The 22,044-nt window shown below is 42.4% G+C and overlaps 1 protein-coding gene across 3 annotated transcripts in view; it reads right to left on the bottom strand.

Moving 5' to 3' along the window:
* Positions 1 to 4,024: 4,024 nt before the first annotated feature.
* Notch2 (notch 2) overlaps positions 4,025 to 22,044 on the bottom strand; it is a 151,929-nt gene continuing 133,909 nt past the window's right edge. For all 3 annotated transcript variants that reach the window (XM_013509350.1, XM_005413481.2, XM_013509349.1), the window contains 12 exons: positions 19,017 to 19,253; positions 18,109 to 18,221; positions 16,751 to 17,256; positions 15,120 to 15,467; positions 13,875 to 14,017; positions 13,482 to 13,692; positions 12,959 to 13,055; positions 11,549 to 11,717; positions 10,642 to 10,943; positions 9,747 to 9,894; positions 9,398 to 9,495; positions 4,025 to 8,525 (listed from right to left, as the gene is read on the bottom strand). In XM_013509350.1, coding sequence (XP_013364804.1) covers positions 7,137 to 8,525; positions 9,398 to 9,495; positions 9,747 to 9,894; positions 10,642 to 10,943; positions 11,549 to 11,717; positions 12,959 to 13,055; positions 13,482 to 13,692; positions 13,875 to 14,017; positions 15,120 to 15,467; positions 16,751 to 17,256; positions 18,109 to 18,221; positions 19,017 to 19,253 — 3,761 coding nt within the window. In that variant the 3' untranslated portion in view covers positions 4,025 to 7,136. The remainder of the gene's footprint in view (positions 8,526 to 9,397; positions 9,496 to 9,746; positions 9,895 to 10,641; positions 10,944 to 11,548; positions 11,718 to 12,958; positions 13,056 to 13,481; positions 13,693 to 13,874; positions 14,018 to 15,119; positions 15,468 to 16,750; positions 17,257 to 18,108; positions 18,222 to 19,016; positions 19,254 to 22,044) is intronic.

The following is a 22,044-nucleotide window of genomic DNA, read 5'->3' as shown; positions in this document are numbered from 1 at the left end:
GATAGTTCACAATGAGTCTTGAAAATCCCAACCAGGTTACAAAACCCAGAATCCCCTCAAACACACTTATATGGGGGCAAACAAATGCCACTGCATAGTACCAAGTAGCAGCTGGGACCCAGATAGACATGGATTATTCAGCTGGAGCCCAGAACTCCTGCCCTGCAAGCTAACTGCACTGACTCATCTTGCTCAACTAATTTTGTAATTATTCAGTCTCATGCTTCATATAATCAAGAAGATAACCCCTACTAACCAAATTTTTGGAAGCAAATAGGAAAGGAAGGAGGATATAAGAAAACAAGTCAAATGGATTTGTAGGCAATTGAGTTAGATAAAAATATTATAGGTGGTCAGCTAAGGCTGGGCCCTCGAGGAGCCAGTATGGCAGACAAGATACCTTGCGATTGTGGGAGAGACAGGCACTTCTGCTGTGGGTCAGACGTTAAGACAAAAGATGAAACAAATGCACCCACATACCTTCCTAGGGACGGACATTAGGGATTGATATTGTAAATAGGTATCATCACCTTGAAAAAGCCAGGAAGTCATTAACCTAACCCCCTACAGAAAAAGCCCGTTCTGTATTCATGCCTGCTTGCTACTTGACTAGCTTCCCCATTTGATCAATTTTACCTGAGCAATTATACTTGTAATCTTATCCGTTGACCATAATTTTGTCCCACCTCTTGCCTACCTTGCAATTTCCCATTTTTCCCCACCTTAGACCTGCCTCACCTAGTGGTTTTGCTCTATAAAATCGCTAAGAAAGGCAGGGTCAGGCTCCTTGGCAACTCAGTCGGGTCCCCTCCTGTCTCTGTCTGGGACAGAAGCTTTCTTCCCATCAATAAATACATTCTGCTCATCTTTTTTTCCTTTTTTTTTACTTTAAAAATTAAAAAAACTAACAACAATGAAGACAAAATCAAAGTAAGACAAAAGCAACGAAAACGATATATGAGCTCAAAACAAATGATAGGAATTAACAACGGTTGCTACATTATATACTGTTATCTTCAACAAAGTTGCTCAGTCCACCAGACATAAGAATGTAAAATTGATCAAGTAATAATAATAAAAAAAATTGGAAATGATGCTGTACTACTAATACCTGTTGGTTTATTGAAAGGAACTGTTAATGTGTAATTGTTTGTTCAGTCTTGCAAACCTCTATCTGGTTATATGTGCAACCATTTTGAAAATGACATTATATAACAACCATTGTTAATAGCCTATCACCATGTTTTGAAATTCTGTATCATTTTTATTGTTCTCTATGCTGTTTTGTTTATGTATTTGTTTTTGTTATTTTGGGTTTTTTTTCTTTTTTTTTAAATGAAAAACAAAATTTACATGTATATACAAGGATAGCTGGGATAGGTGTATTGCTGATGTCTGTGGTTTATTGAGAAGAAAAGTCTATGCTTAAAAATTTTTTTTTCCTTGACCAATTTTGCACACTTGAATCTGGTAATGAGAATGACTGATCTGAAAACAACAATATGCAGTATAAGAACCATTGTTGAACTCCTTCCATCTTGTATGGTGAAACTCTATATTCAGCTCTTAACCTCTGTTGTTCCTCAAATTCATTCTTTGATTTTTAGAGAACATGAACTCTGATCAGGTATCTAGCTGGCTGGGAGTTTCTTTCCCCTATATCAGAACCAGAGAGAAATATAAGAGTGTTACCCTGCAAGCACTACCTCAATAAATATCTCAAACAAAAATGATGACATACTAACATTTTAAAATTTCCAGTATTAGGTATTTGTGTTTCTGTAGATTAATGTAGATATGTTTTACTGAAGCATGACTTACATTAATTAAAACATGTAAGTCAAAGTTAAAATTTACATGTAGTTTTACATATCCATAAACCCATGCAATTATTACAAAAATCAAGACATTTTTCAGGTTCCAGATTCTTCTTGCACTTGGCAAGACCTCTCTTCCAAAAAGGTACTCACAGTTTAGATTGTCTTTTTCCCAATGGTTTGTTTTCTCTAAACTTACACAGTGGAGTTGTGTAAAAGGCATTCCTCGGTGTCTGGCCATTTTGGTCAATATTGTATCTATGACAATTCTTTCTGTTGTTGTATATTGCTCTTTTTCATTTATACAGATTCATTTGAAGGCAACATATTTGTCCACCCTATGACTGCCGATTGTCTCCTTTGGGCACTCAAAAGCCACAGGGGTAGAGAAATCTACTACTAGGTCAGGAAAAGTGAAGTCAGGAATCAATACCCAATTCCTTTTTTTCCTTGCCTTAAGACATCAGTGACAGACTGCCAGCAGAAGTTTCTCAGAAACAGGAGGAAAAGAATCTGAAACAATGACGTGCTTGCACCTTCAGATCTAGTCTCCTCCCTTCCCCACCAAGTTCCCAGCCCCAGGACTGCCATATTTCTAACCTTCCACTTGGACTCACCTCCAAGGGTAGAGGTGGTGTGGGAAATGGGACAGGGTACTTGTTCCTCACCTTCCTCCAAAAGACCTGGGGGGTCACAGCACATATTGACAGAAGTCAGCGCCTTTCTTGAGGAACCCTGCACTATGGGACTGTCCTTCTAGATCCATCATTTCTCCCCACCATGGCCCCTGTGGACGTAGGAGTGGTAATAGCCTCCTTGATGCTAGCAGGGTTTTCTTTATTCCCCTTGTGGCTCCCCTACACCTCACACATCTCTGCAATTAAACCTGTAATGAATAAGCCCTCTTTGAGGTATCTTTAAGTGATTGTGCCTACACTTAGCATTTGGGGAGGAAAAGCTGTTTTCTGTTTCAGATACATTCACAACCCTACACACACCTGCACCCTCACATACATCTGATGGCTGGAAAACTTAGTGGCAAAGGCAGTAACAGGCTAATAGCTCCTCTGTGGGCCATATCCTTGACAGCGCACAGCTATTAAGGAAAGCTGTTCTGCTCATCATGCTCAGAAAGAGCAGCCGCCTACCCCTAACCTTTGGGGTATAAGGTTGTTTAGCTGCATGATGGAGGGAGGTGGCGTGGTGGTGGCCAGGTATCCAAGCCTATTGTGCCAGCTGTATCCAGGCTCCCTGCAGAATTTCAGGTGAGGGTGTAGGGACTGAAATTGTAGGGAGAGGGTGTGGCCAGTGGACCAGTAGCCTTCAGCCCAGATCCACTGAAGCAGTTTTCTGTGAAGCAAGTTTTCATTCTCGAAGGAACTCTAGCTCTGAGAAGGCCAGCCTGCTGGGATGGTCATTTCTTAGCCCTCAAATTCATCCTCTTGCACAATTATAAGACTCATGTAAAGATTCAAATATAATTCATATAAAATTATAACACCGAGAAGAACCAGTACGTTACCATGTTGACATACTTGGGCAATGAAGCTCCTTCAACTGCTTCACTGAAGCATATCCCAAGACTCCGAACCAAGTCATTTAAACAGACACTATTACCACTTATAATTATTCATGTGTTATTCAGAAGTTCCTGTAAAGCAGCAGAATATGGAAATAAACTAGATGCTAAAGTTGGTATGAGACTGCTAGTATCATACATATCATCAACACCAAATATTCATGTCCAACTATCTCACTGGTTGACTTTACAGTACATTTAAAAATATAAACGTGAACTTGGAAGTAAATTTATATGTGAAATACTATTTTATAGTACTATGTATCCCATTCTACTCAAACTTTGAGGTAAAACATTACAAACCAATGGTTCAGGTGACATCATTATTACCTGTATCGCAATGCTCAGTTCTTGCTTTTCCACTGCAAGGCACCAGCAGCTGGTCACTAGCCACAATGAGTGCACAGGAGGGAAGAGAAGCTCAACATTATGATGTTCTGACTTGATGGGAAACTTTTTCCTCAGAAGCATTTTTTTATTATCTGACTACACAAGGAAAGGAGAAATCTAGTAATAGGTTCCAGAATGAAAATTATTTTTCTGTCATCAAATTACAACATCATGAAGTAAACACTGTAAGGTCAGGAATACAGAATTGGAAAGAAAAAAAAATGCAGTAATACTGAGCTTGACATGTAACCTTTTTATTTTGTGATAAAAATGCTTTTATATAAATTTCATCTTAACTACTTTTAGAATGAAATTTTGGAAAGTAAAAACAAAGTGTGCACTTTCCTTAGTCAGGAATATGCAGTCATTTTATTGATTACTAGGTTTCTCATACAAACAGATATAGTATCACTTTAAGAGAAATGTACACTAGGAAGTTGCCATAGTACCAAAAAGTTACTGGTGAGGGCCTCAGGCCACAAATGTGTCCTCCTAAAGTCATCATACATTCAATGTATTGGTTAAGGCCCAAGTCCCCAAACCACATGCCAATAAAACAATACACCTTTGGTTCTTTTCTATGCAGAAATTACAAACTGACATATTTTAACAATAAAATGATAAAATAGGCTTGAGTGTCACAGCTGCTTACGTTAAAATCTTTAACGCTCAGTCTGTCTCTCCCTCAAACCTCTCCCTCCCCCACCTTCATGTAAATCAGAAAATGATGCTTAAAACAAATGAACAAACGAACAAATACCTATCCTTAAAGGTAGGCAAAGAGGATTCAAAGAAAGGAAGAATTTATTTTTTAAAAAAATGGAAAGATCTATGCATGGCATAAAAGATACAACCCACAAAAACTTAGTATCCAATTAAGAACCCAAATGAGAAAGTGATTCTCTATCTTCCCTTCCCTTTTATTAGATACTACACAACTCCATGGTGCTTTAGATCTAAGAGATTGGCAAAATACTTTTAAGAGGCAGTGTCATCTTCCTTATCACTGGAGTCAGCTGTCTGTAATGGCAGCTTTTTCACACTCCACTGCCCCAAACCCAAATAAGTCAAATAAAAGTATCCCAAGAAGGAAAAATATGCTGTTTAGTCCCACACTGTGTGTGTGTGTGGGGGGGGGGTATAAAAGATTCAGTGTTTGAAGCGCATGCTGATCTTTTCAGGCAGTGGCGCTGGCACAGAAAGGAAGCAAGGGGCGATGCAGCATCTTCCAGAGTTGTTCATGGGCTTCTCCCCATCTGGGAGTTGTAAAGGGACTCCAGGGTAAAGAGTTATCATTTAGAATGACTGTGTTTACACACTGTAACAGGGGCGCCACGCAGAGAATAAAACAGAATGAGTAAACAATCTGCGTACATCAGAGCAGAACTAGTTTTTGCTGTTCAATGAAGTTGAAAGAGACTGAAGAGAACTCTTTGTAGACTACCATGCCAAGACATGGCTCCCATGGGTGTGCACACAGACAGACAGGTGGGAAGCACTGGTGTACACACACACACATTGTAGGAATGAAGATCATCATTGAACCAAAATAAGACAGGCAATACATCTACTAATAATGTATACAAAATGCCCTGACAAAACTAATTTCCAGATGTCATGGGCATAACAGTACCGATGGAAATGACAACATAGCCATAGGACCAATTATTAATTGACTCAAGGAGAAGAGGAAGAACACTATTTTCCTGTTCCCACAGTTAACTAAAATGTTTCTGTTCTTGACAGAGCTGAGGAAACTGTCAAGAGAACAGATTCGGGTAAGGTGCAATCGTAATCTGAATGTAAAGGAGACAGTGACAAGCAAGTCTTTAATCCATTATCATCCACGAGCCTCTGGGAAAGGAAAAAGTCCCTGTTAAGTTTCAATGTTAGTTGCGAAAAGAGGAATGTCTTTACTGTTTCAGATGAAAAAGAAGAGTAGCAAAAACTACTAAAGGCTGCCTCATAGTGCACCCTACAGAAGTCCAATTTTCCATTTTCTGGAAATAGAAAATCCATGTCTTCATTCAGAACTTACTGGGTACACCAGTAACTCAGATCACAGTGCAGAGGGAAGCTGTAAATAGGTTTCTGCTCTGGAAGAAAATCAGGAAGTAGAAACTATGATCAAAAGGAAGATGGCTGTCACTGGGTTTCTTGAGCCAAAGAAGGTTCAATCCTACATGGCAAGGATATGTTGTTTGAGACTTTTTCTTCTGTGGAGATGTACAGAAAGGCTCAACAGCTATGACTAACTTCATAAGGATGAGTGAGGAAAGCAGGCCTAGAGTTCGGAGATCCAGGACAAATGTGTTTCACAGTGGCAGTCATGGAATGCTTGGCACAAGGGGGAACTATGGATAGTAACTGCTTCTTGCATGAGTTAGTTTATCTCTTGGTAATTCCAACATCTAACTCTTCTCCTTTTCTGGTTTAAAAAGATCATAGTATCCAGGCAACAAAGAATAAAACTTTACACAGATCAAGCCAAAAAAACAAACAAATAAACAAACAATTGGCATGTATCTTTCCTTCTGGTAAGCTTTATATGAAGTCTTGAATGCAGGAAATAGAATTAACATGCAGCCTCTTGAAGGGATCTCCTGCTCCAGATACTGATCCAAAGAAAAATATTTGCTCTTTCTCCTAGGAATGATATGTGTAGAGTGCAACATGTCCATTTTCTACAGAAACATATTTGAGGGTTTACACTAAGAATCAAATCCAAGGTAAACCATGGGAGGCTCCTAAGGATGTGAAGAAAATAGGAGAGGAAAGTAAGGCTGAAGATGCTTAAAAGAACAAAGGTCTTGTCCCACCATAGGCTGGTGGTGGGTGTCCAACCATTGAGAGGTGCACAAAGGAAAACACCAAATGCAGTCAAAAGAATTCCAAGGCTGAGAAGATGTGAGAGGTCAACTCGGGCAGAATTCCAGGGCACAATCCCCAATTAACTCTAGTGTAGAATCTTCTCATGGATATACAGAAGCCCTCAGGGCTTAAAATGTAGTCCAAACTGCAAAAATGTCTGGGCTAAAAAGGCATCCATCTTATTCTCCAAACAAGACAGTAAACATGGCCCCAAGGCTTGTATCTATCTTGCGTGTCTGTGAACTTGGCTGGATGGGCAAGAGATTAGAAGGAGCCATGTCCTCCCCCTAAAACCCTGCAGATACTCAGTAAAGCTGATTAACTGTTTCTTGTGCATTATCTGAAACTTAGGAGCATCTTCTTTTTCTTGACTTCAAAAGCTGGTTACAGAGATTTCTTCATTTCTCTTCCGGATGACCTTCATTTGTTTCACAGCAGCATTTACAAAAGGCAGTTACTTTTTTACACTGGATGCAGACTCACGCGTAAACCTGCATGTTGCTGTGTGTTGGCTCAGACATGTGTGTCCCAGGTCCTCGCTGACCTCCTCCAGCACCCCCAGGAGTAGGGCTGGTGGTTACATCTGACCAATCAGAAGCAGAGTGAGGTGATGAGCTCGACCACTGGTCAGGAGAATCTGGGGACGGTGTCAAGTAAGGATGCTCGCCTTGAAGGTGACCACTGTGATTGGGTGTTCGCTCAGCAGCAGTTGAGGAAGCATAACTATGCTGGGAAGGGGGCGTGGGGTACTTGCCCACAGAGGCTTGGAATGGATGATAGGCTGGGAGAATGGTCTGAGCTACCTGCCCGTCCTGCTGGGGCATCATGGCAGTGGGGAAAGCCACACCAGGCAAACGGGCCATCTCAGGAATCTGGTACATAGTGGGCAGGGGGCCTGCAATGGCTGGAGGGCACGTAGACTGAGGCTGGGAAGCCCCTGCTGGCTGGGCAATGCTTCCTTTGGGGATGAGCTGGAAAGTCACAATAGGGGGCAAGGGCTCCCGTGGGGTGGTGATGTGCTTCCCTTCAGGTGGCCTGCTCTGGGGAGCTATGCCAGGGTGGGTACCCTCAGTAGGAGTCAGGACCATGCTGAACATTTCATTGTACTGGGTGTCACTCATCTCCATGCGGTTCATCCAATCTGCTGGGACTGTGACTGGATGTAGCCTACTCAAGCTTCCTGCGCCGCTGCTGCCTGGGGGAACAATGTGGTGGTGGGACAGTAGCTGGCTCACAGAAGGAAGCACAGTGCTAGCCCCAGGAGCCAAAGGCTGCATGTCATGAAGATTAGAGAAAGATAGTGAATGCTGTGCATGGACTGGGGCCGGCGGGGCAGCAGCGGCCAACATAGGGTTGGGTGAGGCCTGTAGCATTCCAGGGGATGTGATCATTGGAGAGGATGTGGTGTCAGACACGTATGTGTGAGGAGATTCAAGAGAATCAACAGGGGATAAAGTCACTGAGCTCTCACACAGTTGGACCTTCTCACTTAGAGACTTCTTCCTTCTACTACCCTTGGCATCCTTAGCCTCCTTGGCAAGATTAGGAAGACTGGTAGGCATGGTACTCTTGGCATTGGGTCGTCTAGGCTTCTTGCCCATTGGGGTGTGCTTCAGACTGAGGAACGACCTGGTGGGTCCACAGATGACAGGTGAGAGAGCAGAGGTCAGCACAGTGCCTGGGGGGCTCGGCGTCACATTGTACTCATCCAGGAGGCGCACTATGTCATGGTGCATGCGATCGCGAGCCACATCCCGGGGAAGACGATCCATGTGGTCTGTGATGTCCCGATTGGCAAAATGGTCTAACAGGATCTTGGCTGCTTCATAGCTCCCCTCCCGGGCAGCAAGAAACAGAGGAGTCTCCTCCTACAGAAAAGACCCACAGTGCATCATATTTTAGTACCACTTTTAAGAATACACCAATGTGTCAATCTTCTATCAGCTCCCTTACACACATTTTGCTAAGGGCCTCCCCCATGAAATTTTAATACCACAGAAATACTGCATGTCCCACTGTATACTGTATATACATCTGTGGATTGTATAAAAAGTTATATACTTTTTTGGACCAACTTTGCCCCCTCAGGAATTTGTGAAATAAACCAAGACTCTGAGCCAGAAACTGCTTTAGAATACTAAGCTTATCTGTCTAAAGTTCTAAGAGGAAAAGCGGTGAGAAATAAGAAAGGAGAAGAAACTAAACTGTGCATAGAACTGGGAAAAATAGGAGGAAGAATAAAAGAGAGAAGAGGCAAAATGTGCAAGGATGAACTAAAATAGGGAACTAGAAACTGGAAATAAATGAGAGAAGATGAATTAGGGAAGGGGAACATGACAGAAATTCAGAGGGAGAAAACCAGCTAAGAAACCATCATGACATTCAAGGACAGAAAAACAAAACAAGAGCCAAGAACAAAAAATGAAAGAAAACAAACAAGAGAAAAGGAAGCAAGTATAACAGAAGACATCATCATAGAAGAGGAAACATCAGAGAAGAGAGAAGATAGGTGAGTCACACTGACTTGTCTGCAGGACAGCTTGGTGAGAGTGAGTTCTGACACACTGTGGAATAAGCTCAATATCCAGCTCCATCAGGTTGTCCTGACCCAGTTCCTGCCCACCCTGCTTCTAAATCTATCTGTACTGATCACAGGAGAAGCTACAGAGGCAAAAAGAAAGGGCCTTGTATGTGAGGCCCTGCCAAGAGCATACTCAAGCTCTAAGCTCACAGCCCATACCTTGTTGTCCTGCATGTCCCGGTTGGCTCCATTCTTTAACAGCAGAAGAGTAGCCTCCACATTATTTACAGCAGCTGCCCAGTGAAGAGCAGATTTTCCTGCAAGGAAAAGCCATTTCTGTAAGCAGACAGACAGTAAAAGAACACATTCTAAATCTAGGGATTCCCCACTGGCTCAGTTCTCTGAGCTCAACATTTGAAGGGAGAGTGAATGAATGTATGAATGAAAGAATGAGTGACTCTCCAATGCATTTGGATCTGAAACAGTTCTTTAAGGACCATGCAACAATTTTCCTACATAGGTGTGCTTTGCAGATAAGAATTCAAATCCCTCCCCCTCTTGTCCTTACCATGGTCATCCACTGCATTCACATCTGCTTGGCAGTTGATCAGTTCTGCCACCATTCCCTCCACAGCCAGGCGGGCAGCCAGGATCAGGGGTGTAGTGCCATCATTCATTCTGGCATCCAGATCAGTTACTCGGTTACGGATCAGAATCTAGAAAAGGAGAAGTTCAGAAAAGAGTTACCCGGACAGAGCAAAATAATGAAACTAAGAGAGGAAACAAAAGCATTAGCACTGAGGGTACACTGTAAGTTCCTGAAGGGCAGGAAAATCTTATCTTTGTGCCCAATATTTTATCATAGCCAATCAATAAATGGTGAATAAATGAATGAATGAATGAATGAATGAACCAAGAGATGGGTCCAAACCTAATTGCCCACATAAAGCAATGTATTTCTACTTTTAAGGAAAGCACAGCATCACAGAGGAATATCGCAATTTTGAAGTGTAGCAGCCTAATGTGATTTACAATGCTTTCAATTTCATCATAAGGCTAAAATAAAAGGGCATCACAGTATACACCATCAACTCATGTCAACAAAATGGCCAATAAGCAGCTTGGAGCCCAATTAGTCAGGTCAGATAGATCTATTGGGAAAAGTTAATATGAGGCAAGGGCTTTGGTAAAAATATTGCTCCCATTCAATCTGTGCATTTGAGAGACATTTTTGTATATGAAAATATTGCTAAGAATCTGAAGACTGTGGCATTTGCTATTGGCTCTATCATCTGGTTGTTTTTAGTATGTCAGCTTTTTCTTCTTTCCTACCGAGCAAGCATGACTAATCTCTCAAAAAATTATTGAATAAATTCAGTGAAATATTAAGGGCCAGAATACAGATAAAACATAGATCCATGAGAAATCTGTATTGTTCAAATCAACACTTCTCATTCCTCTACCTGGAAGACACCTTGGGCATCAGCGGCTACTGCAGCATGCAGAGGGCAGCGGCCCATGTTGTCCTGAGCATTGGCATCTGCACCTGCATCCAGGAGGCGCTTGGCAGCATCAGCCCTTGAGTAGCGGGCTGCCAGGTGCAGAGCCATCTCACCAGTCCGGTCTGTCTGTGCCTGGAGGCTGGCACCCTGGTAGACCAAGTCTGTGATGATGTTGGCAGAAGAGTCCTCTCCATCTTCATCTTCATCACTCATATCTGAGCTGCCTCCTCGGAGAGAAGCCAACATCAACGGAGTGCACCCATCTGCAGGAAAGGAAAATTCCAGGAAGTATTCAAGGAGGAGAAGGAAACTAACCCTATTGTTGAAACACTTCTATTTGAGTGAAGATATGTTTAAGGAAGTTTCTTGTGCTCCTTCTTGTAACTGATTAGCTTCCATTTGTCACCTACCTCTCCTCTGATTATATCATTTCTATAAAAGAATAATGGGTAAGTGAGTCTTTCTGAGCTGGGCCTCTTCTCAAAGGTGAATAAGCTTTTCTCTCAAGTACAACATTTTTAAATACCCAATACTAAGAGAACTATATGCACAGGACATAACTAAACCAATTTTCTACGCTCTGTTTTGAGATAATGTTTTTCTATCCAAGAAAATCTGACCCATTCAATGAGCCTTTTTCTCAGTATGTTGCACACGAAACAATGTGAAATCCTTCCCTTTCTTCTTATTTCATAATTTTTGTATGCCTATAATTCCTCACATATACATTTCCTCAAACTGATGTAGAAAGACAGCATACTGCCAGGTGGGGCAGACAGCACACGGCCAGGTGGGGCGAACATAGGGCCACCCAGGTAGAATAAAGACAAGCAACTCCTGGTGAAAGTAGAAGGCTGGCAGTACTGACCTGGGCCCCGGACATTCACATCCAGCACATCCACCTCCTGCTCCGCCTGAGGAGGAGTGAGAGCCAATGACGGTGTCCGGCGGATGTCCGCAGCTTCAAGATGCTGCTGTGTCCATGGGCGTCGATCGATGGAGTCATCTTCTTCTGAGAGCAAAGCCTCATCTTCAGCCTGAAAGGGGAAATAATATTCCCTGTTGATCTGACCACTACCAGAGGCTGCAGACAGAGAGAAGGGCCACAGTCTCCTGCCACCTCCTTTAACCTCCAGCTAGTTTTCTCTTTCTTCCTGTTCTGCCCCTCAATTTCATCAATCACCTTAGCTCCCTACTCTCAAGATGTGGCTCCCATTTACCTCTTTTCAATCATCTGGGTAGTTCTCCCCACCTCCCCATCCCAAAGTCTAGGCTTGACCCCCTAATATGCTATCTTTAAATCTCTAAAACATCATACTCTTGTTTCTGGGCCTCTGCCTATGTTTTCCCTCAGTGTACAATGATTTCGCCCACCCCAATTCTCTAACTGCTATCCACTCTACAAAAAAGAAATTATAGACTTTAATTCCTCTTATTGGTCCTAAAAAGTGTATTCTGCTTTCCTCTGCTAACTGACTATGTGCTAAGCACTTACATGGTACTATGTGATAGCCTTTACCAGCACACTAGAAAGTTCTTGAAAAGAAGAAACCTTGTTCAAAGCTGCCTCCCTGGACTTAAGATAGAATCCAGTCAAAGCAAGCACTCAGGGAAGATTCATGAATAATGATGACTATACAATTTAAAAGCAACTATACTCTACTGAATTCTTAGTATGTGACCTGAAATAGGTAGGCGACATTATACCACTGTATTTAATCCTAGTACAACTCCCAAAGAAGTTTTTATTATCCTTTTTACACATAAGAAAAATTAAATTCGAAGAGGAAAGTAACTTGCCAACTACTAAGGAGCAGACTTTTGCACCATCATTCTCTGCTGGCTCCTGTCGCACAAAGGTCTTCTTCCCCACATCAGCTTTAGCCCAATGTAGCTCTCGCTCCACACAATTTTAGTCGGCTAGGTTCAGATGTGTAGCCTCTGACATCAGTAGCCACTGACTTTTCTCACTGCTTAATTACAGAGATTGACCCAGATACCAGTCCTGACTCAAATAACACTAGCAGGGTACTTGAGGAAAGAGGCACATTTGTTTCACTACTTTTAAGAATTCTTGAAAAACATACATAATTAACCCAAGGTCATCAATGCCCTAAGGTTCCGTGCTATTCATGGGAACCTGGGCTAACCATTGCTTGGGTAATATAAAAACTATCACTCTTTCCTCCCATTCAGGGCACTCTAGAACCACAGAAGAGAAATGTGGACTGTGACTAGATGGTAGCTAACAATGGTGGCTGTCCCAAGGCCAGTTTACCTTGGCTTTCTTTGCTTGGGGTCCTTCGTCATCCACCCAGTGTTCACTTGTCCCAGAACCAATCAGGTTGGCCTCCGAAACTTGCACAGAGAGATTTCTTTGACAGAATTATAAAGGGGGAAAAATAAGAGTAGAGATTACGGCATCAACAAGAGTGGAGGTTAACACTTTTTCCACCCTGGCCTCCTCCCAAAGCTATGCTCTCACTTGACCCAGAAAGGGGGCCTTGACCCAGAAAGGATGGGCAAAATTTTACATGCAAGCATTCAATTTTTCCCTTCACACTGAACAAGAGTTTCCAAGAAAAGTATGCCCCAACACAGAAGCTGCCAGCACAGTGATAACATATACGAACAGAAAAGATGCATCCAGACACTGACACCCTAACAGTGGCTTCACAGTCACTGGATGAGTGAGATTAATGGCTAGGGTTAGAATTTAACATCACGATTCGGTAAGACATGCTTTTCTCTTCATTCCTGTATACTAGTGTGGATTATGGCTTGTTGGTAAATCCACTTACTTCAGCCCCACAGCATCCTGTCCCACGGGCTCACGACGTTTGTGGTTGCTAGAGTCTCGACGAAGGGTGAAACCTTCAGGCAGCCAGAGGGAGCCATGCTTGCGCTTTCGTTTTGCCATAATTACTCCCAGCAGGATAATAACCAGGATAATGAGAACAGCAACAGCAAGCAGATAGAGGAGCTGAGTGCGTTTTGGAGTCAGGGATTCGCCTGAAAGTTCAGAAAGACAGAGTCAGTGTTTATAGAACATTAACTTCTTGACATTAGCATTAAATTCATTTAGAGGGCTGCTTGATGTCACTAACCCTAAAAAACAGAGGGCTGAGTATTACAGTGTGTACCCCAAGGATGTCTTTCCCCAATCATTCCCCCTTAGCACCAAAGCTACTCACTGACGACAGACACAAGAGGATATGACAGGGTTCCCTGGATTGCATGAGAAGCCAGCAGAGCTGCGGCTGCATCTGTGTTCCTGAAGCACTGGTCTGAGTCTTGAACACATTGGCGGTTGTCAATTTCCAGAAACACTTTAGACCTGTGGATGCCAAGGGCAAAGAGGAAGATGAGAGATGGCAGGTAAAACAGAAGGCTGCAGCAGGTCCAGCAGGCTGAGGCAGAAGCAGAGAGGATTAGATAAACCTTCCACCCCATGGCCTATGGCTCTCCATTCTTGGGATGCTGCCTTCAGAAAGGCCTCGGAAATTAGGACACTGTCCCTTCAGGTTCTAAATACTGATTCCCACCCTGAGGGTGTCTCACTTCCCTCAGCGTGGCACAGTGGTCCTCCACCTTTTCCTGCGTGCTCAGTGCACTCAGTGGTACGCTAAAAATACACACTGAACGTTCTGGGCCCTTATTCTCCTAGGTCTCCACATTCACACCTTGGCTATCTGGAGGGTTGAAAATTGTGGTATATACCAACAGTGAACTGTAGACAGAATAACTGAAGATTACTTCCCTTGTCAAAGAGGCTTAATGTAGGTAAGCGGCCTTGAAAAGAAGACAATGGGGGCTGGGGATTTAGCTCAGCGGCAAAAGCGCCTGCCTGGCAAGCGCAAGGTCGTGAGTTCGGTTCCCGGTACCGGAGAAAAACCAAAAAAAAAAAAAAAAAAAGAAAAGAAGACAATGATTAATACAGAAAAAGAAGTCACAGCCAGGCATGGTGGTGTACACCTGTAATACAAGTACTCGGAGAGGCTGAGGCAGGAGGATCACATGTTTGAGCTCAGTCTGGGCAATTTAACTTAGTAAGATCTTGTCTCAAAATAAAAAAATAAAAAGGGCTGGGTATGTAGCTTAGGGTGAAGGCCCTAGGTTCAATTCCCACACAAAAAAAGTCTTCAACAACAAAAGGTTTTGAGGCAACTCTGGCGAAAGATTAGGGACTGCAGCATTTGAGAAGATTAGGGATCCCAACATCTTCCCTCCCACTTCAGCCCACCTTTCTGGATCCCACAATGAAGGTAAATCTTCATTCCTAAACATAAGCACTGGCTCTCCGGCTTGCCTTAAGTGCTAGGCCATTCTATTTGTCTAAGTGTTGCATTTTTATAGGCTGAGTTCCGACTTTGCCTTGTGTACCAAAATGCTCAGTTTCCCATAAAAACTTTAAAGAAGTTTAAAAACCAAAAACCTACCCCGCCACCTCGTGTTCCTGTTCATCAGGAAGAGACCTTCGTAATATCCTCTGCTTCTTCATGGCAGCTGACTTTTCCCCATAATAGGGGTACACCATGGGGGCCCCCTGTGAGTCTAGTTTAATGCGCAGGTTGGTGTGGAGCAAGGTACCCAGCGCTCGCAAGAAGCTTCGAGCATCCTGGAGCAGCTGCTCAGGGGGCATCAGCACCACAATGACCAGTGTACCCTCTGCCAGGTTCTCAGGCCGGTCAGCAGCACAGTCTAGCCCGTCCCAGCCACATTCCTCACTGTTGCATCCCTGGTCACAGTGGTTGTCTTTGAAATGGTCTGCACAGTACTTGTCATACCTATGCAGAGGAGAGAAACAACAGGGAAAGGAATTCAGACTAGACCAGAACTACTTAGTTTTCCACTTGGAACGATTGTGATTTTCCTACCCATCTATTGTGGCCTGTATCATGAGCTAAATGTCCTGTGAAGCTGGGCTGGAATCATGTAATCTACGCCACTCAGCATTACTGACTGCTCCCTCGACGAGGAACAACACTGTGCTGATTATGCTGCAAGGGCTCTCAGGGCTCCCATGCAGTTCACAGTCTTGTTAAGTCAGCTTTTTAAACAAAAGTCTAAAGTTAAAGTCAGCCTGATTCATATATCCTCTAATTTCTATCCACTTCTCCCAAGATTGAAGGACTTTAGGAAGTAAAAGTGTCCAAGGTGGCTCTATACTCTGAACCATCAAGAGCTGTTATACAGAGAACCTTGTCAACATGGCCCATTTCTTTCCCTTTTAGTAATGAATCCCAACTACAGAAGGTAAAGAGAGTTATGTTCCATACTGGTACCGGATCAAATTTGCACAGTCACTTTTCAAATGCTGGGAAAAGAAGACAGAACCCCCAAACCTAAATGATCCACAAACTGCTCTTCTACACTCTCCTTCTCCTCCTCAACCCCATACCTTGACATCTGTACTATTCAACTCAACTTGCTGTGTAGCTCAATGAAAAGATCATGAGTTAGGAAGAGCTATGTGTGCTTTAGCAAGTTCTTTAACCTTCTGATCCAAAGTTCCCTCACCTGGGAGCAGTATCTATACCTCAGAAGGTAGCTGGGAATTAACTAGGGTTAAGTTAGATGGAATGGTTAATAGAAAGGTTACTATGTAGACCACAAAGCATCCTATAACTGCAACAGCAAAGACTGGAAGGATTACAGGCCCTAATCTAGCTCATTCTTTCAGATGAATACAGACGGTAAAAGTCAGTCTTAGGGAAAGGAATGAGTGAAGAGAGGTACAGACCTTTCCATCCATCCTGTGGACAGGTTATGTGAGAGGCTGCCTGAGCGTGAGTAACACCACTTCCAAAGGTTATTTCTCCCAGGAGATCACGAAAGCAGCAGGTTAGAAGGCAGAGATAGGCAGAGGGAGGGATGGTTAGGCAACAAACATCCCTGGCCTCTGCAGCAAGGGAGAGAACAGGGTAGCATGTGACAGAACAAGGCTGACACCATCTTAAGTACAGAGGCAGCTTGGGTTGAAGCACTGCACTTGTTAGGAGCAAGAGCGAGAAATCATGCCATGTTAGTGAGAGTGCCACTCAGCTTGTGAAGAACCTAGAGCCCTTACTTGCAGGTCTTGCTGTTTCCTTGGCATTCAAAGTTGTCAAATAGGCACTCGGCTGTGTTGCACAGCTCATCACACTGGTTGTTGATATATTCCCAGCAAGGCAATGGAGAGGAACAGTTGGCCCAGGGGTCCTCCATGGTGAGGGAACAGTCGCCTCCATCCCACTGGCAGGCATGACTGTTGCAGGCCTCGTCGCAAACACCGTCTCGAGCTTTGTCAGCACAATATTGACTCGTACAGGTGGCAGAAGGGGTGCTGGTAGGGGCCATGTAGAATTGACAGCGGCTACCCCAGAACGGTTCAGAGCAGTGGCAAGAGTAATACGGAGGCTGGCGCTGGGGGTAGCAGCTGCCCCCATGCTGGCAGGGGCTACTAACACAGCCTGACTCGCAGTCCTGAGGGTTGGGGCAGAAGCAGCGGGGCCCCGAGGCACTGTACACACACTGCTCCCCTTTCCTGCACTTCACCTGTCCACAGCTGCTCTGGCATTTTGCTCCCGAGAAGCCCTGTGGAAAGTGATAAAGAAATGAGGATGGCGGATGGACCTGAAGACTTGCTCCATTCTCTCATCAACTTCCTCTCCTCCATACTATAGAGATAAAGACTAGACTAGACCTTTAGTTTAAGATCACGCTGTGTTGCCTCCTAGACCACATTCTAGGACATGACATCTTTGAGGTAGCCAGTAGGTGAGAAGTGAAGGTTCCACGGGTGGTTGTAGAGTTTTTTCATTTTAAGTTTAGGAATTAAGTCCACAGGTCATGGTAGGAAAGTTGGGCAACCTTGTATCTGTAGGCACCTCCCTAATCACCTTTAGCTCACTCCGAAATAATGGTTGGGGTGGGGAGACCCTACTGGAAGTTTTGGATCGCTAGAAGAATTCTATATCTCATTTCATTCTTGTATTTCCTGCTCAGCCCAAACCGAGATTACCAGAAGGTTTCTTTTCAGCTTTCTCCATGAAGAGTGACGTCTGTTTTAAAGAACTTTCAGCATTTGGCAGTGGCAAAAGCATTTGCACAACAAATGACTACAATTAAGCTTTCTTTTAACTTAAGATGCAACTTGTTCTCAATGGTTTAAAAATAGTGTTTCACTCATACTGGGCAGAGACAGTGGCCTTAATTCAAGAGGACATCCCACCACTTGTGGTTTTTTCCTTAGTACTTCGAAGGCTGACAGCCACAGACCGGGAATTGCACAGTTCCTAGGACTACCTAAACAGCTTTACATGGGAAAATCTGAGGTGAAATTGAGAAATCTCCCCACTCAGGAACTTGAAAAACCCAGGTTTAATCTGTTTTGTCGCAGACTGTGTGGAACAGAGCAAGCCCTTAAATCAACAGTGGGATACTTACTGGAGGACAACGACAAATGAAGCCATCAGGCATGTTGCTGGCCACAGCACAAGTCCCTCCATTCAGACAAGGCCTCTGAGGACACACATCCACGAAGGTTTCACAGTGACGGCCTCAAGGTAGAAAATAAAAAGCAGTTTTAAAAGACAGAAATAGTAACCTCAAGTTACTGAACAGTACCCCGCTGCTATGGGAGCCAGGCACAGACTAAAGCAAGGAATAGGAGTTCAGTTCTAAACCAACAGGAATCGAAGGAGATCAAGCACACATTCTGTGGGTGGCAACCTGATGGACCACTGCTGATGCAATGCCTCCTGTCTACACAGTAAACACAAGGTACACATCCCCAAAGCAACCCACAGGGAGGAACAGATACAAAAGTGACTAGGCACATGTAAAAAAAAGGGAAACTCACATCTCAGTTCTTCAAGGTACTTTAGTTTCATACAGTGAAGGAAATGGTAAATGAACTGTTCACTACATTTTGTTAGTATCTTCTGTTTTATAGGACAAACTACAACAAGTCAGCGTACCTCAATAGGGATTGGCAGTTTACAGAGAATTTTTACCTATGATATCTCTTTTCAGTGACATTGGCTTTTCTGTAACCTGTTTGCTTGGCATTAAAATACAGCTTAATTTTCCCAGAGTCAATTTACTACAAACAAAAACATGTTATTTTGTTCAGTTCTTCCCTACAGCAGCATGACATAATCAATACATAACATCTTGGGAAAAATAGAGATTGGCGAAAGCATCCACAGTACACAGACCTAGCAAAACACCTGGGCTCCTCAACTAAGCTGGTCTAGCTTTCTGTTTACAGGAAAAACTCCCCTTGAATCTGGGACAAATCATACAGGGCCCAATCCACTAAAGCCTCCATCAGAGTGATGGGGGGGCCTCACCAGTAAAGGCGCTTCGGCAAACACACTGGTAGTCATTGGTGAGCTGGATGCAGTCCAGGCTGCCCTCAGAGCTGCACGGGTTGGAGAGGCACTCGTTGATGTCCCCTTCACACCGCTCCCCGGCAAAGCCAGGCATACAGTGACAACTGTAGCCCCCGATCCTGTCTACACACTGACCACCATTGAGGCAGTGGGGACCCCCAGCACAGTCATCAATGTTTTCTTCACAGAGTAGGCCTGGAGGAGAGAGAGGATACAGAATTTTGAAAATATCTGAAACACTGGTCTCCAGCAAGGGACAACTACCTTGCTGGGACTTTCCTAATCAATCAGACTACACTACTTAATCTACAGTGGCACCTTTTAGGCCACGTAGGGTGAAGTATACTCGTCTATAAGAGCTGCCACCTTCCTGATGAGCAGTATGTGGAAAGGTAAAGACATGTTAGGGCATCACATCTTCTCCCCACACAACAAAGAAATAGAATCCTACAGTGTAGGTACTATCCTATCCGGTGTAGGTACTGTCCCATCTAAAGACAAGGAAATTGAGCTCCGTAATTTTTCATCAATATCTTAATTTCAATTCAAAATATACAAAAACAGCCCCAAAAGACATGATTTAGTAAATACGTAGATTAAAACTATGGAAAATATTGATAAGAACTGAAATTAAATTTTGTATGATAAATATTTTAACTATTATAATCACTGATTTTTTTCTTTATTTAAAAACAATAGAGACTATCCTGCTGAATTCAATGGTTATTCTAAAAATAGAGCTACCACAAATGTAAGTGAGCTACATTGTATGAACATTTGTAAACAGTTTTTAGAAAGAAATAAAGTTATCAATAACTTCTAGACATTATTCTATGATTAACTTAAAAGTTATAAAAATAGTTATATATTCCTGCCATTTGCATTTGTGGTGCACATTAAAAGAAACAAGATTTAAAAAGAAAAAGAAAAACACAGAGTATGTTTTATTTTCTATAGCAACTGGAAACATAAAATACATAGCAATAATTTTAATGAGAACACACTACCCTGTCTGAAGACAACTTCAAAATTTTCCTGAGAGACACAAAAGCAGATTTAAATAGAAAGACATAACATGACTTGGTAAGGAGGACTCCTTGTGAAAGATATAAACTTCCTCTTTTTTTTTTTTTTTTGGTTTTTCTCCGGTACCAGGAACCGAACTCACGACCTTGCGCTTGCCAGGCAGGCGCTTTGCTGCTGAGCTAAATCCCCAGCCCCATAAACTTCCTCTATATTCACAGATTTAATGTGACTCCAAAAAAACATACTAGAAGGACTCTTACAGAGACAAGTTGAGTACAAAATTACATAGAAAAATGAACCACAGAAAACATGAAGATCCTTAATAAGTAAAACAAGCTACTAGTAGATTAATAGAACAATATAACAAAAAAGAAAGTCCAGAAAAAGAAGCAAATATACATGGGAACTTAGAATTTGATAAAGGTGCCATCTCAAATCATTGCATAAAACAAATATTCAGTAAATCAAATATTCATAAATCAAATATTCAGTACTCTGTGTAAGGACAAGTTAGTAGCAATATGGAAAAAGTGCTTCAGGATTCTAGCACTTGAAGAAAATATGGGAGAATTCTTTTATAACCTTAGTGTGTGTAAGGTATTGCTAACTACAAGTCAAAATCCAAAAGCCACGAAACAAAACTGATAAATTCAACCTGTTTAAAAAGAAAATCTTCATCAATAAAAGAAATCATAAAAATTAAAATTACAAACATACATCTTATTCAAACTACCAATTCTATTTCTGAAAATTTATTTTACAAATATGCTTATATGCATGTAAATGTCTATTCCTAGGGCACTAGTTAGGTATGGTTATGCTTTACATAGTGCAAAGCCTCATGCATTCAAGGTTGAGTTTTTCAGGGCAAACCGGATCTAGGGTGTGTGAAACTGCGATTAAGTGTGTGTGGTACTAAATACTACACTTGATCTTAGCCAAAAGGCCAAGAAGCGATGTGTGGTACTAAATAAATTAGTCCACTGATCGGTGGGATAACGGGAAGGCCCACCCTAGATGTGGGTGGCACCAGCCTGAATAGAATATAAAAGGAGAGAGGGAAGGCAGGCTTGCTGCTTTGCAGCCTACTGCTGCTTTGCTATGGACTGTTTCTCCTTGGTGATGCCCTCTGCCATAGAGCCAGGTGACTATGGATTGAAACCTCTACAAACAAGCTACTACATTCCTCCTTTAACTTGTGGGACTCAGATATTTTCTCTCAGCAACAAGAAAGTAACTAAGACACGTGGGAATTCTGCAGCAAAAAAAAAAAAAAGACTGAAGAAATTCTATATTGCAATATGGAAATAGCTCCAATTAAGTTTTCAAAAATAAGTGCAAAATAATGTGTCTAATATTCTATCTTCATAATAAAAACTAAGGGAAATAAAATATCTTTATTTTTTGCTTCTATGCACATAAAGAAATTGCTAAGAATACTTTAAAAAACTACAAAAGTATACATGAAACAAAGTGGTGATTACTGGCTTGTGGGAGAAGGAGAACTTGGAGAAAAGTGTGTCTTTTACTGCACGCCTTTTCTATTAATGTATGTATATTTTTCATCTATGTGCATATATCACATTAGCTATTTACAAATTAACTGAAAACAAGAAAGTAAAAACAAAACCTGTATATGCGCCCAATCTCCTAGAATATTTGACATTTAGGAGCTGTGCCTAGCTTCCCTTCAGAATGGAACCACCAATAATGAACAGTTCGCTCAAGTGAGAATGAACTCAACCTCAGCCTGAAGCAAAACAGCAGGGATGGGTAGAACTGTTACAGATAACCCTTGAACTAGGGAACTGGAAGAATATTGAGGCCAAGATCCAAAGCTCAGGGGTATCCTGACAGAAACAAGTACTGTGGTAACTCTCATAATGATGTTATAGAACTTCAGTCTCTTAGAATATTTATCAGTGGATGGGGATGTTAAGTCAGGATAAATAAACACAGT

Source organism: Chinchilla lanigera, unplaced genomic scaffold (genome assembly GCF_000276665.1).
Source record: "Chinchilla lanigera isolate Chin_1 unplaced genomic scaffold, ChiLan1.0 scaffold00167, whole genome shotgun sequence".
In the NCBI taxonomy this organism is placed as follows: domain Eukaryota; kingdom Metazoa; phylum Chordata; class Mammalia; order Rodentia; family Chinchillidae; genus Chinchilla; species Chinchilla lanigera.
Note: the sequence above shows the minus strand (reverse complement) of the source record. Positions and strands in the feature narration are given on the sequence as shown.